Raw genomic sequence first — 15,535 nt, 5'->3', positions numbered from 1 at the left:
TTTAATCATGGGTAAAATTATATGGAAAAATGGTAATAAATCAGGTTTCCGGGTAGTATGGGGTTTTTTTTTGTCTTATGTTGCTGTAGTTGGTGACAAACATCCTGTTAGTTCCCTTCCCCGACAGCCTTCTTGTGACTCAAGAGGACAAACCAGATCACAAAGAAGTGCTGGTAAACTCCACACCCTACAATTACCAGATGATTCCAGGCTTGACAGAGGCTCCATTAGCTGGATAAAAGGATGTTGGTTCGCTTTGAGGTGAGCGTCAACACCCCTTCCTCTCCTGTCTCTGGGTACTTTTGAAATCTAGTCTTCGTGGGTGTGATTTCTACATTTCCTCTCTTATTTCCCCCAACAGGAAACATGAAAAGGTGAAGGTGGATCGTCTGCGTTCCCCTCCAACCGTCAGAGGACACAAAGTGATCAGAAAACAACACAAAATTTTAATTTTATTTAAAAAATATTTTAATGCACCATTAATAAAGGGTCCAACGCATTAATACAAGAGAAATATTGCAAATAATATTAAAATAATCATCAAATTAAACGGAAAAACAATAAAAAATAAATGAATGGAAGGTATGTACATGTTTCCTCCTCGTGGAGAGAGGACAAGGAACAACATATTTACAGCTTGAAATCAGTGTGTTTCTACGAGAAACAAACACCTCTACAATATTTACAAGAAACTTTTTGGATTTTTTTTTTTCCTTTCATACTTTTATCCTGTTGTAAAGAGGGTTGGCTTGTAATGAAAGGCTTTTGCTGCGAAAAAAATATCCTACATATTTTCCCCTGTTTTGGGAGGGAAAGAAATAAAAGCTTCCGCTAATTGAAAGTTCAAACGTTAGGGAACTACTTTGGACGGCCACAGGCACACGGAAAAAAAGACGACGCAAAGGCCGTGTGCATCCCAGCGTCTGCAGCGCATCCCAAACCTGCTGAGGATCACCTTTAAGCACCTTCTACGCTACAGACAGAACATCTGCACGACTTTTATTTGTCAGAATCGATCAATGTTTGATGGAGGGAGGTTTTTGCGAGTCCACACTCAAATAAAACACTAATACATCCCACTAAATAGCAGAAACGAAGAGAGAGAAAAAAAACTTTTAAAGAGACCTGACCTAATCAAACAAATGTGCCTTTTAAAAACAGTTGCAGCACAAGAACTCTACCTAAAAACACTGAACATGATATTTTAAACAACCTGCAGGACTTTGATCGTGATTTTTGTTTTTTATTTGAACGTGTTGGGAAGAAATTCGGAGCTCTGCTAACTGATGAGCGGTTAAAACTAAATATGAGAATGTCAGAAAAGCAGAATTTTTGACGGCAGACAAAAATTCAACAGTCACATAAAACACGCTGAGCTACAACTTACCTGACATTGTTACAAAATGGGTTAAAAAAATAACATCTGGTGGGGTTTTTATTTTTACCAAGCTTTGGGGCAAATCAGGAGCAGAACGTATAGTGAGAAGGGGGTGTGGGGGGTAGCTTTACAGGACTGGTGAACCACAGACCACTGAGGACAGTGAGAGGGAACACCGAAGCTCATCTGACTGTAAGATGCTGACAGCGAACGCAACTAAATATCATTATTAACAGCAACAGTAATATATAATAATAACAATACTTCAAAATGAAATAAAAAAGAAGCTCCAAAAAGAATCTTCACACCTTTAAATCTTGCATAACTGATGACCACATTGATTGAAGTTGTTAAAAGTGCGCGCTTGATAAGCGCTTTTTAAAAACCCTGAATTTGTCGGATATTCCTGTGCGTCTCTGTGGGGGTGGGGTGGGGTTGGTGAGTGTGTGTGTGTGTGTGTGTGTGGGGGGGGGTGTTTTAACACTAGAAGATCCAGGTTGTAGTCTATAACCAGGGGTAGCTTTTTTTTTGCTTTTCATCGCCTTCCTAAACTGGATATTTGTGTCATAATAGAATGAGCGTTCACGCCTGGCGCCGCAGGGTGCCGTCGCCCATTCATGTCCGAATACTGCCGCAGAAGAGCTACCGGCAAGCCCCCCCCCCCCCGACTCCTCTCTTCCCCCCCTCCCAGGTATCACAAACGCATCACACACTGGCTTGAGGGACCGCCAGCAGGATGAAAAATGTGCATATATTTTAATTCCTGGGAACAGAGAGAACCGCGTGGCCTTCAGGAGGAGTGGCGCGGACGGGGGCTGGGGAGGGGGCCGGGGCCGTGAACCGGTGGAGTGTCTGCTTATGGCTGACCATTGGCGAGTGAGGAAGAGAAGCGTGTCCTCTAGTTGAGTGTTCCACGGCAGTTCTCCGTCCCACACAGGCAAGGGATTTTGTTCTCCTCCAGGGGGAATTTGTAGTCGTAGGTGATCTCCTCGTTGACGGCGATGGGCTGCTTGGAGTAGATGACGATCTTCTTCTGGGACTCGATGGTGATGACCTTGGCGTAACAATTTGGCTGTAGGAAGAAAGCGAGGAAAGACCGATAAGCAACACCCCCCACAGGTAAACCTGGTGTTAGCTTTAGCGGCTATCTCCCGGCGGTGCGGACTCACAGTGCAGCAGTGGTTGATGAATCGGGCCAGGTTGCCACACTTGGTGGCGTCTATGATGGTGTCGTGGTCCACTCTGAACAGGTAGCTGCTGCCGATGCCCTGCTGCGCGTAGCGCTTCTCCCGATTGTCGGCCACCATCTGGAGAAACCGGAGATTGACGACTGGAGTTAGAACTGAACGTAACATCCAGGAGTACCAACTGGAGGTAGAATGAAGGAAGCGTCACCTGTCGGATGTTCTGACCCACGTACTCGATGACCATCTCGTCGGCGGCGATGGGCTCCATGGCGAACAGGCCCCACTCGTGGATTCTGCTGCGTCCGAAACGGAGTCTCTTCTTCCGGAACTGTGTCGGGACAAAAAAAGTCTTTAATGGCGGTTTTCAGGAAAAGGCATAAAACATCTGTTTTTTTCTTTTAGCTGTACGTCAGCCGGATACAAGGAATGTTTGAAGTTTCAGTATAAAATTACGTGTTTACAACTTTGCGATATGCATGTCAGCGTGACTGATTACCTTAAGCTGGTTGAGTTTGAGCAGATCAGAGTCCATGACGGCCGTGGTGCCAATAACGGTGAGGAGGCGGCGCTGCTCCGATCGTCTCTCTGATAGCACCCGGTTGGCTCCCTAGCAGAAACAAACAGCAAAGAGTTTAACGGCAGAGATCAACCTCGTCCCATCCCCCACCCTGTTATCAAACGGCCTTGAGATGAACCAGAGGAACTCTCTGATCGTTACGCCGTTGTGGGTGAGAAGGCAGACAGCACTGAGAAGAAGTAACAAGTTAGTCTTCCATTTTTACAACATATGCTTCACCTTCACCTCAATGAAGGAACAAAACGTCCAGGAAGAAGCTCTGCAGAACCAACACACTCAGGATATGAAGCTTGAAGACTTTAAGACTTTGAGATTTGGGCTTTTTCCACTCGACAAACCAGAAGAAACAACTTGTACAAGAAGAGTTTGCTCAATATCGCACAGATCACTGCATGGTGCGGAGGGAGACAGTCAGGCTGACGACAAGCACCCCCCCCACTGAGAGGATAGTCGTCACAGAATGAATACTGAACCCCAAATAGCTGAACGCATATATGTTGTAAATGGTTTGCAGCAGGCCTGGAAGGCCTGGCTGGCTGGTCCGCTATTCTCCATGGCGACGAAGAGGAAAACATATCACGAGGAAATTAAAGCAATCAGCAACTGTTCTTAACGCCTGAACAACCCAGCAGTGTGGGGAGAGGGAATGATGGGATCATCAGCAGAGAGAGAGGAACACATTCTCTGTATGAGAACCCAAAAATATCTACAGCAGAACACGAACACGACTGGGAAGGTGGGAAGAATAAAAACAACTGTGTGACCGACGAAAGCTGTTCTAAAAAAGAAGATCGCTGATGGCTGGATGGCTAATATCTCATCCACACGCGTTTTTAAGTGTGTTGTTTTGAAGACATCCAGTAGCAGGAGGAAATAATGACTCTGTGATTCAGGCATTTCACAGCGCCTATCACATACACAGACTTACACACACACACACACACACACACACACACACACACACACACACACACACACACACACACACACACACACACACACACACACACACACACACACACACACACACACACACACAGACTGTTTCCAGCTGTTGCAGAACCAAATGTTCATGAAATCGTCTGTTTTGATTCACTGCATCAACGAAATCAAAAATGCTGCATTACGGACCGATGAGGAGACGGGAACCCGGAACGATCGGATCGCTGACGATGTCTCATTTATTGTAAATGAAGAGTTTTATAATGGTTTGGACCACCAGACCTATTACTGGAAATTCTGGCAAGCCGTAGAAAGAGAAAACAACACAACAAAACAAATAAAAAGGAGAATTATCGTCTGACACCTTTACAGTCAGCTGCAAAAAAGGATCCAGTTGTTGTTTGTCTGTTTTTAATTAGTTGTTTGTGTCAGCTTATTATGTAAAACCTCAAGATTCGACAAAAAGCACGAGTTCATTATGTTTCGTGCTGCTCCATCATTCCTCCATCAGCATCCATCTTTAGAAATGTCCAATAAAACCAAACCCCAAAATTGCCGGTTGGGTCAGTCGCGCTCATTCACATTCCTGCCAATTAAATTCCTGCTGGCTGTAACAGCAATATAAAATCAACATGTTGGGCTTCTACTGGACCCCCAGGCGTTAGAGTCAGCAGAGAGCTGGATAATATCATTCTTTCCACAGTGGCCATTGAGTAACACCATCAGAATTTTGCTGCATCTTTCCCAACTATGTCATAAACTCGTTGGCCTCACGTGTGTGTGGTTTAGGAGCGTACGTACCAAGGTGTCGACGTTCTCCACCTCTCGTATGACCTGCTCAGGCAGGTCCAGGTCCAGGTAGACGTCCTTCTCCTTGCGGCTGATGGCGTAGTAGCCCTCGCTCCTGGCACAGCCGGTCACGTGCTCACGGAGCTGCCCGCCCGCGTTCTTCTTCTTACGCCGAGGGTTCGGCAAATTGGTCAGTGCGGCTCAAAGTTAAGGGAAAGAATGGGGAACGAGGGTTATATCGGAAAAAAAAATCACACATTTTACTGATCGATCATTGATTGTTTGGACGTAACAGCGATCACATGACTATTTCAGGCAGGAAGTCATTGATAAGGATATCTGTGTGGCTGACCCAGTGAGTATCATTGAGCCAATCGGAGCTGTGATTGTCCTGCAGCAGCTTCTCGTACGTCTTCTTCAGCAGCATCAAGTCCTCGCCGTCCAGACCGGAGTTCCAGATGTCGTACAGGATCGTCATCTGCTCGAACTCGCCGCGGTTCTCGAACGTCTTCGGCGGCAGCTCGGGCGCCGGGACGGGTTTGGGCCAACGCTGAGACGAGGTTATCCCCGCCTCCTGCAGGAAGAGGCGCTCGCTCTTCCTCACCTCCTCGACCATGTCGTCTTCCGTGTCCGAGCTGGACAGCTCGCCAGACTCCAGCTCTTCCACATCCACCTCTTCATCTAAGTCGGAGTCCTGCACAGAGGAGGAGGGACATTAAAGTTATCCTGATTAAACCAGCGGATCAGATGACAGTATTTTCCGTACTATAAGGCGCACCAAAGAGCCTTTAATTTTCTCAAAAACCGACAGTTTTCAAAAGTTTTAGAATATGCCATTCATTGAAGGTGTGTCTTATAGTGTGGAAAATACTGTAATGTGGTTCCTCTTTCTACTAAATGGGGACACACGGTTCTGCAGGATGCTGGTATTACAAACGCCTCCATCTACTGACATCATTTACTGTAGTTGAGAAACGGTGTGCAGGTCAGTCACTTTCAAACGGGGAAACACCTGAGTGCGCTACCAAAACATCCCGCGCCGCCGTTACAGAAACCTAAATGGGACACGCCGTGAGTCATTCTGTTTTGTCAGCGGTCTGTTGTGACAGACTGCTTCCTACGACACGCTGCCTACAATTAGGACATTTACAGGAAGTCCCACGCACCTCTAGTTTCCGCTTCCTCTGCTTCTTGCCCAGCTGCTCCTTCTGTTTTTTACTGAGATGAGCCTCCAGGTTCTCTTTGTCTTTTCTTCTCCTCTTTTTGCTCGTGTCTCTCTCGAGTTCGAATCCTTTGCCGGCGGCGATCTTCCTCAACGACGGAGGCAGAGCCGCAGCCTGGCCCACGTCGTCGGATTCGCAAAACGATCCCACCGAAGACAAGTACTCTCCCGTGTCTCCTCTGGATGGCAGCGCCTCACCGATGACCTCCTCCGGCGCTTCGAGCACCCCGGAAATTGTGTTGAGTTCTGCTGGCAGCAAGACAGAAGCATCTCTGGAGGAAGTCCTTTTGCTGCTGGGGGGCAAAGAGAGAACTGGGGGTTTGCAGTAATTGTGCTCCAAGAAGACGACGACTCCTTCTGGGCTCATGAGCAAAGCCAGCGACTCCGGCGAGAAGAGATGCTCCTCCATCTTCTGCTCCTCTGCTTCATCCGACGTCTCCGTCTCCTCCGAGTCCCCGGCTTCGGGGTCCATCTTCAGCGCCACGTCTGCCAGCACGGAGAGGTCAGCGGCTGAAGCCGAAGCCAGCTGCAGGAGGCTGGAGGCCCCCAGCTGCTCCCGGAGCCTCAGCCTCTGGTCGCTTTCCTCTTCATCCTCTTCCTCTCTGAGAGGGTGACAGGAAGAAGCGGAGAAGCTGGTGGTCCGAGGCCGGCCTCTGGACCGTTTGTGGACAGGCGGCGGGGGAGGGGCCTCCTCGAAGGCCATCCTGCACATAGAGGCGTGGTCCAGGGGCAGGTTCTGCACGGTGCGGCACACTATGACAGGAGGGGCGGGCGATTTGGGAGAGTCTTTCTCCGCTACCCGTTTTCCAGCTTTGACGGGGGTGGTCTGAGGGGAAACCGGCGGTCCCTTTTTGGACTCCTCAGAATCTGGGCTTCGTCCCACGGGGGGCACAATGAGGGCGTTGCCCTCGCCCGGTTTGGAGGCAAAGGGGAGCAGTTGGATGCCTTGAGTGGGGCGGGCCAAGGGGGGCGAGACAAGAGCGACGCTGGAATCCGAAGGCCTGCCGGGGGAGAGGAGACGAGGATCACCCGCTGCGTGGGAGGGGGACGGCGTCGGCGGTGCGGTCGGCCTAGGCGTCTTGCCGTCGCTCTCGCCCGTGGAGAACGAAACAGTCTTTCTGCGTTTTTTGAGCGGGGGCACGAGGACAACAGGCGACGAAGGACGGGGGTACGGGGGAGACGGAGGACGCTTGGCGGGCACCGCTGAAGGATCCGCTCGGCCGTCTTTGGCTTCTCCTGAGAGAAAAAGAAAACACAGACAGGACCTCAGAAGAGAAACGAATCATATTTTTGTAAAGCGAAAACTGAACGTCCAGATCTTCCTCTTGGAGACAAACTGATGACGTTCATGAAGACTCACCTGTTTTGACCTCTGGCTTTGTAACAGACGCTGAACTATTAACCCTAAGAAAGGCAGAAGAGAACATTTGAAACAGTAATTATGACACAATGAAAAGCGATGCAACACGCTGGACAGACTGATACCACGGACTGACGCATCGTGATTTCAAAACTTTGTACCTGTCGTCTTCCTTCCCGGTCGTGCTGTCCATGGTGGACTCATCCAGGCTGTCGAGTCCGTCGCTCTCGGCCCTCTCACCTTCCTCTTCATCTTCAGAAGAAGTTGAAGATTCCGAGGAGGAAGAGCCTTCAGAGGAAGAGGAGAGGCTCTCGTCGTCACTGTCAGCGCTGAGGGCATCATCTAAACCAAAAAATTGGAGAATAACGCCTTAAATGGACATAAAAGTAGACACAAACATACAGTAATAAGATCAGAGATTCTGATTTACCATCAGAGTCTTTTTCACTTTCCTCTTCTTCCTCATCCTCCTAGAAAAAAAAAAAGACAACAAAGACAACGCTTAATATTTGTGGTGAAATGCTGCCATCTAGCAATCACACAGAATCAGAGTCTTTAGATCCAAAATTCTGCTCTGAGGGATGAATTTAATAAAAAAGTTGCCAAAGAACTTTGTAAAACCAGCTTGAATTTGTTCTTCATCTCGGCTTTGAAATCAATCAAACAAAAGAAGAACGACAAAAAAAAACAGCAGAAACCTTTTCAGTGGAGGACCCATCAGACGTCTCCTCTCCCTCGCTGCCGAGCTCCCAGGGTTTACGGCTCCGCGGTTTCTTTTTCCTCCTCTTGTTGTCCCTTTCAGCCCGAAGCCTTTCCGCCTCTGGAATTCTCCCTTCAGCCGCTGCGGACGAGAAAACAGCGTCAGAATGACGAGACGATTCATCCTCCTTTTGTGACGTTCCGGTATCAGGTTCAGCGAACCTTCATCCTCGTCTGGCGGGGTCGAGGGCCGTGGCCTCTTCATGTCTCGTTCGTCGAGCTCCTGGGGTTCTTTCCTCTTCACCTACAAAACCAAACATCGTTATTTTTATTTAGACATTAAGAAATCACAGCCCTGCTGTAAGCCGACACCTCAAAATCTGACCAAAAAAAATCAACCAATCGAGTATTTTTTTTCCGCAGATCTTTAAACGTATAACCGACCAAACCATCCGTCTTGCTGCTGAACGTTCAAACAGGAAGTGTCGCTCGCCGATGCTTTTACCTTGAAGGAGGGGAGTCGCACCGCTCCTCGGAGCGAAAACCCCTCCATCCCGCCGCTCTTGGCCCAATCCACAAGAGACATGAGAGGCTCCCGGGGACGGTTGACCTTCTCCTCTTTTTTGTCGTCGTCCCGCAAAGCAGACACTCCCCTGGCCATCGTCTGGAAAGGCTTGGAGTGGGGGGGGGACATTTATACGTTTATTTTTTTTCCGATTTCAGTCTTAAAACTAAATCCATGTAATACATTTCTTTTCTGACCTTGGCTTTGGTCTCCTTCCTGTCCCACCACTCGTCGAACGTGGCGAAGGCGACGTTCTCCACCATCTTGCGGTTCAGGTCCCTCTGCATGATGTTCTTCATTTCCTGGATGAGGGTGGCCAGGACCATCTGCACCGTGGCCTCGTGAGGATTCTCCGCCAGCATCGGCATCTCAGCCCCCCCCGGGGCCCTGAACTCCTCCCCGTCGGCGGGCAGCATGGTGCCGTAGCCGGGCGGGGGCATGTAAGACGGGTAGTGCGGCGCTAAGACCTGTGGCGGCCAGCCACCGTGTGGAGGAGGGAGGTGAGGGAGGGGTGGGATGTGAGTGCCGTGTGGGTCTGGGTAAGGGTAGGACATGTGGGGGGGCATGTAGCGGTGGTCCTGGTCGTAATGCGCGCCCGTCCCGCTCCCCTCTTGGTCCATGTAAGGGTGGTGTGTGTGGGGGGGCGGCATGGAGTGGAGGTGGTAGGAGGCGTAGTCGGCGGTGGCCGCCTCCCCAGGACCCTGGGTGCCATTGGATGATGACATACGCAGCTGGTGGAGGCGACTCAGCATGTGGGTCTGCATCTGGAAGGACATAGGCGCCCCCCCGCTGTACTGGTTCATCAGCTCCATGGAGGTGGCGTAGTCGTACATGTGAGGGGGCATGGGTGGGGGGTATTCTGGGTGCAGATCCATGTGGGGCGGAGGCGGGATCCCCGGAGGAGGTGGGGGCTGGAGGGAGTAACCAGGGGGAGGAGGAGGAGGCAAATGAGGAGGGTAGGAAGGGATGGGGGGGTGCATGGATGTGCCAAAGTGCTGTGCAGAGTCAGAGATGGGAGGGGGCGACGATGCGGGGTCTGTTGTTTGCGTGGGCATGGCGGCCTGGGAGGAAGAGGGGGAGGTGACCGAGGTGACAGAGGACTGGTGGGTGGTCACCGTCGTCAGGGTCTCCTCCTCTTCCTCGTCTGAGATCTCCATGTCTTCTCCAGAGGAGTGAGGGGGGGACTGAAAGGAGACAGACTGTTTTAAAGTGGGGAAACCACCGTTTAAGCTAACGACGGGTCGGGGGGGGGGTGGATGTGACAACACAAGACAAATAAGATAAATACAGTAAATCCCTCGTTCCTCGCGGTTCATGCGTTCCAGGAACCACACGTGATTAACGAGTACGGCGATGGAGCGACAAAATATTTCTGATCCTACCTGACTCTGCCCGTTGTAGGGGGGCGTGTGCGCCCCCGTCCTGCTCCTCGTGTCGTCAGGCCCGGCTTTCGGGGATTCCTCCTGCGACTCTCCTGTCACGGCGACGGCCTCCTGGGGCTGTGGTTCCTCCGGCGGCAGGACGTGGGAGGGGAAGGTGGAGGAGGAGGAGGAGGAGGAGGAGGAAGATGGCGTCGTTGCCGTGACAGCAGTGGGACTCTTCCTACCTTCTCCTCCCTTCCCCCGTTTCCGTCCTCTGTGGCCGTCTCTCTCTCCTTTCCTCCTGTGGTCCTTCTCCCCGTTGTCGCCCACCTGGTTCCCGACGGCGTGCTCCCCCTTCACCTCCTCCGACTCGCTCCTTCGCTCGCCTGCACCCCCGTGCGCGCCCTTCTGCTTCTCCTCTTTCCTGTCCTCCTCGTCTTCTTCGTCGGAGGCCAGGAAAGAAAATTTGGCCTTCTGCTCTTTGAGGAGCATCTCGATACGGGAGTCGAGGCTGCTGCTGTGGTAGACGAACGGCAAACTCTCATTAGTCGAATCTGGCTCTGGGGAGCAGGAGTCGCGCTGTGGGGGTGGCGGGGAGCTGGAGGAGGAAGGTAGGTGGTGGGGGAGGGAGGTAGAGGAAGGGGAAGTGGAGGATGAAGTGATGGTGGGGTGAGGCGGTGAGGAGGGAGGGGGTGTCTTTGGCGGAGCGGGTGGGGTGCTGGGACGGCGTTTGGGTTTTGTCCACTGCTCCTCGTGGGCCGGACTCTCCTGGTTGAAGTCCAGCGTTCCGAGAGTTTCGGCGACCGCCGCCGCTATGACCGACGCCGGTGGGAGGGGAGGCGGCGGCGGTGGGGGTGGTGGAGGCAGGACATTGTGGTGACCAGCGTAGTCTTTATCAGCACCTACTGATGGAGCAGAACCCCTTTCTGCTTGGCCGGTGCCCCCCAGACGGGCGGACGCCTCCGGTCCCTGAGGAGGAGGAGGAGCTGGGGTGCCCTCTTTGGAGGATGAGTATGCGGAGTAAGACGAGGGCGGGGGAGACATGCTGTTGGAGGAAGAGCGGTAGGAGTTGGAGTTGTATCTGGGGTCAGAGCTGTTGGAGTAATCACTGTCCCGGTCTCGCTCTCTCTCCCTGTCTCGCTCTCTCTCGCGCTCCCTGTCGCGATCCCGGTCCCGGTCGTGGCTGCTCCTCCGGCGGCTGCTGCTGCCGCCGTGGTGGTTGTGAGAGTGATGGTGGTTGCGGTGCCTCTGGTGGCCGTGGTCGCCGGATCGGGAGCCCAGGCTATCTCGCCGGTAGCCCCTTTCGTCCCTGCGATCCGAGTGGTGATGGGAGTGATGGGAGTGGTACTTGGAGGAAGAGTTTGTGTCCTGCTGGTGATGGTACGACGACCTCCGGGAGCTGATCCCGCCGAGCCCGTATCGACCTCCGGCGTCCCGCTCGCGATCTCTGTCCCTGTCGGACATCAGGGGCTGGTCGAACTGCGAGGCGAGAGGTGGCGGAGGCATTGAGGAGTGGTGCGCCAAGTGGGGCCCCGGCCCTCCGACATTAGGGTACGGGGGGTAACATGGAGGTTCATTAGGACGGTATGACGCGGTCGGGGGGTACATAGGGCGACCACGATGGTAGATTAACGGTTCTTGTGCATCCTCAGAGTAGCGAGAGACTTTGTACCCTCCGACGGTAGAAGAGACAGCAGAGGAGGAGGAGGAGGAAGGCAGCATGTCCTGGGGAGGGTAGCCGCTTCCCAACGAGCTTGTGTTGTAGCCTGTATGTCTGCAAGACACGAACGACATATAGATCCATGAATGGTGGTCACAAATATATCTTTAACTACATTCTGATTCCTTTTTCTCCACTCATTAAAGCGCCAACATCGCTAGTTGTGTAAAATAATTACGCACAACAAAACTGTCATGTTTTTCTTGCTGTTTAAGTTGATCCAACGGAGAAATGATATAAACAGAAAGCTCTACAAACCATAACAGTCTGTTTTTTGTGTTTTAATGTTATGACGCCAAATACTGGTACGACACAACTCCTGTGAAGAACCCCGAGGCGTTCCCTCCTGCTCTGTGAGCGAAGGCTTGTTTCATGCGAATACAAACAGGATAATGATGTTGTTCAAATTCATACAATATGGGAAAAAAATGTGCGACTACTTATTCAGGATAGTGTACCCGCTACAAGCAGTTATGAATACAACATGAAGACAGAAAAAAACAGATTGTTCAGTGATTTCTTGAAATCTCTCTATTTGTTTCTTCTCACAGCTTGATGGCTGAACACGGGCGTGGATACAAGAAAACTTTTCCCTGCATGTAACCCATCTCTGAAAAGCTCATTCCTTCGATAAGACACTGCTCTGTCCACTGAAAAGGCCTGTACTTAACAGGAAAGGTGGCTCCAAATTAATACATTTAGATGAAGGATCTGTCAGCTTTTCTCTGTAGCAGATCGGTGATTTATCAGGGCTGAGAGGTGGGGTAAGATACAGGGAAATGATTTGATAGTTAGTTGATCACAAAGTGTTTTGTTCTTTGAGAAAAAGTCTGTGTGAGGACAACAAATGGTCGGTTTGTGAGAGAAAAGGGAAAGCATAGTTGTAGAAGGGTAAGTAGGTGACTGCATAGGAAATCCTGTCTAACCTGCCGCCAGTGAAGCCTGAGTCTTGCGAGAACGGAGTGCCGGACCTGGAGCTGTAAGGCGTTCCTCCGCCCCCCTGAGATGAGGCAGACGAGCCCGCGATGGACGAGGTGGGCGTGTCCAGACGCTGATCGCTGTAACCCGTGTCCGCAGAGCACGGGGTGACACTGCCTGCCGTAAGGGCCTGAACTCCAGCCGCCAACACCACGAGCTCGCTGGAAAGCCTCCGTCTGATTTCTGATGACTGCAAAGCAAAAAAGACACGTGTTACAATTTAATTTTGATGAAGCATTTACATTTTGTGGAGGTAAAAATGCAAAAAAATCTTATTCATGAACTTGGCAATTTCACTGTGTATGATGATGGTGTGACCGTACCGTGTCGGGCTGTGGTTGTGTTGGTGTCTGAGGCTGGATGCTGTCTGTCAAAGCCTTGCCTCCCAAGGGGACCGTCTGAGGAGTGTAAGACCCGTTTACTATCAGGTCGTAGTACTTCTGTCGCTGCTGGCCTGGGTAAAAAAATAAAACACTCAAAAATAAATACACGCTGGAAAATTATGTGTAAAGAATGTACTTATAACAAGGTACTAATATATCTAATATACGTTAACAGGACAATTTTGTTTGTAGTAATAGGAAGAGTTTCATATCAAAAGGCATGACACCCAAAACCATCTGATCTATTAAAAATATTACAAATTATAGATGTGTTCATGTGTTTTTAACTTACCTTTTATATCCAGTTGGGCATGGATGATTTTGCCCATGACAGAAGTGTTATGCAGACGCTTGACTGCATCCTTAGCTCCTCTGGTGCTGGTGAATAACACCCTGGCTAGACCCAAATGCTTCCTGGTCTTTGGATGAAACAGGATTTCCATCTCCTCCACCTCACCATACTTGGCACACATCTCTGCCAAAAAGGGCTCCTTGATGTTGTCATTGAGTCGAGCAAAGGTTACCTCCTTAAGTGGTATGGGACCCACATAGAACTCATCAAGCTGTGACGTAAAATGCAAAAACAAAGAAACAATCTTATCATTGGAAAAGAAGAAGTGGCTGTTATTATGTGAGATTCATATTAAACACCACTTCTCACCTTAAACTTTGGCACCGGCAGGGACAACTCTGCATACCTGGACCATAGTCTTCTTGGCCTCGGGTCTCGCAGTTCACCCACTGGAGGAAACCCAGAGTCCTAAAGGAACAGTAAGGATGCAGCTTAAAAGACACAAGTAGACGTGTACAGATATGTATTATGTTAAAAATAAGGATATAAACTCACAGGCACGCTGAAATGCACGCCATCGTATCTGTAGATTTTCTGAGCAACCCGACGAATTATTGGGTCCTGGACAAGTTTGTAGCTTTTCCACTGCAAACTGACTGCTTTTTGTGTATCTGTCCCACCGTCTGGATCCATCCTACAACTGAGTGTCAAAGGAGAACCATGAATGGAGGAATGAAGCAGTAATTACAACCAGGTAATCAAGCATAATAACAACCAGGTAAAAACTGAGTGAGTCTTGAACAAACTATACTGGTGGGAAATGCTGCAGTAAAATCGGTCATAGTTGGTTTCACTTTGTAAAGAAACTTGCAGCTGCGTCACTTTAGTTAGCCAAATATTAACTTGCAAGAATAAGTTCTGATAAAAATGATCTTTATTTTATTTTATTTTTTTTACAAAACAGAAAAAGAAAACACTTCAAACCGGATCGTAACCAGGGCGACTTTAGCCTCGACTCAGGCGCTGCGTGCTGTCAAAACAATGACACCGTTACGTCATTAACCAGAGACTACAGCTAGCAACTTGCTAGCTACACCGACGAAATACGAAGAAATCATTTTCCGGCGCTAAGACAGAATTCCACTTCACTACAAATTAATTCGGATTCTCATATATTCCCGGACCGCACCATGCTATCACGCTAGACAGCGTCCATTAATGTTGCATTACTTCTACCTTCTCCCATTAGCTAGGACAAGTTGACGCTAACGTCGGCTAATGCTAACTAGCGAGCACATCGAGTCAGGAGCTAAACTTTGATCTCAACGACCCTCCGTCAACGTCGACATCATTAAATGGATGTCAAACATCTTATGCGCCCCTCTTGTAGGTTCTACTGCACCGTTTTGCTTCTAGTACAGTTAAATTCAGACCCCACCTCGTCAGGACCTACTGCCCGCTCATCCGAAAGTAGCACCCCGCCGCTACCGTGTAGGCAGCTCCGGCCAGGCCCGGGAGACGAACAAGAAAAACACTGAGCCCTTAACAGAAAAGGGACATATCCGACACGCGTTTAAGCAAAACCGACGAGCTAAAACGATTCCGCTATCATTCCGATAGTTATTCGAGTCTATAACACGCTTCTCAGATCACTGAAGCCACTGTTTTCTCTGTAAAATCCTTATATTGTTGAGGGAGCCGCCATCGCGTAACCAACCTGAAAACCTCGCCTGTTCTCCATCAGTTTAAGCAAATGCAGTCCTAACGTTTGGACCGGCACTTTCGTCAAACACAATAAATACGTAAATAAGAAGTTTTACGACATTAAGGGGTGATATGAACGTGTTTAATATTAAATAAACAATTTATAAATAATCTAATATTTATTTATTGTTGATTTATGCAGTTTAAAGTATGCTAGAATCTGCTGAACTGAAGCCAAGGATGTTAAATTTATTATTGCGCCCCCTGGAGGCTAATTGTTGTCAGTGAACTCAAATTCAATTCTGGACAAGGTTCCTACTGTTTAGTGTTATTTATGCGATATATTTTTATTTATTCGTTATACGGCATATAGAAAAA

General features: G+C 49.6%; 1 protein-coding gene across 3 annotated transcripts; it reads right to left on the bottom strand.

Annotated features, from left to right (window-relative positions):
- Positions 1-444: 444 nt before the first annotated feature.
- Positions 445-15,186, bottom strand: setd1a (SET domain containing 1A, histone lysine methyltransferase). 3 transcript variants are annotated; one of them, XM_068336178.1, is made up of 21 exons: positions 15,171-15,186; positions 14,009-14,153; positions 13,823-13,921; positions 13,454-13,724; positions 13,102-13,232; positions 12,727-12,968; positions 10,102-11,854; positions 8,917-9,903; positions 8,660-8,827; positions 8,377-8,458; positions 8,154-8,296; positions 7,886-7,925; positions 7,617-7,797; positions 7,456-7,499; positions 6,040-7,331; positions 5,213-5,567; positions 4,886-5,067; positions 3,062-3,172; positions 2,774-2,893; positions 2,548-2,685; positions 445-2,450 (listed from the first exon to the last, which is right to left on the bottom strand). In XM_068336178.1, exons 2-21 carry the CDS (start codon positions 14,144-14,146, stop codon positions 2,277-2,279), a joined length of 6,651 nt encoding a protein of 2,216 aa, XP_068192279.1. In that variant the 5' UTR covers positions 14,147-14,153; positions 15,171-15,186; the 3' UTR covers positions 445-2,276. The 3 variants fall into 3 exon arrangements, with proteins under 3 accessions (XP_068192279.1, XP_068192278.1, XP_068192280.1); XM_068336177.1 differs by lacking the exon at positions 15,171-15,186 and adding an exon at positions 14,892-15,159; XM_068336179.1 differs by lacking the exon at positions 15,171-15,186 and adding an exon at positions 14,892-15,159 and having other exon boundaries at positions 12,772-12,968.
- Between the last annotated feature and the right edge of the window lie 349 nt (positions 15,187-15,535).

The sequence above is a fragment of the Antennarius striatus genome, chromosome 16 (assembly GCF_040054535.1).
Source record: "Antennarius striatus isolate MH-2024 chromosome 16, ASM4005453v1, whole genome shotgun sequence".
In the NCBI taxonomy this organism is placed as follows: Eukaryota; Metazoa; Chordata; class Actinopteri; order Lophiiformes; family Antennariidae; genus Antennarius; species Antennarius striatus.
The sequence above is the reverse complement of the archived record's forward strand: the minus strand, read 5'-3'. Positions and strand labels throughout refer to the sequence as shown.

Bases quoted from the DNA above. Each gene is read 5' to 3' on its own strand.
- setd1a (XM_068336178.1), bottom strand. From the start codon at position 14,146: ATGGATCCAGACGGTGGGACAGATACACAAAAAGCAGTCAGTTTGCAG. The intron at 13,922-14,008 runs GTGAGTTTATAT...CTGTTCCTTTAG, and splicing joins GCGTGCATTTCAGCGTGCCT to GACTCTGGGTTTCCTCCAGT. The intron at 7,332-7,455 runs GTGAGTCTTCAT...TTTTTCTCTCAG, and splicing joins AAAGCCAGAGGTCAAAACAG to GAGAAGCCAAAGACGGCCGA.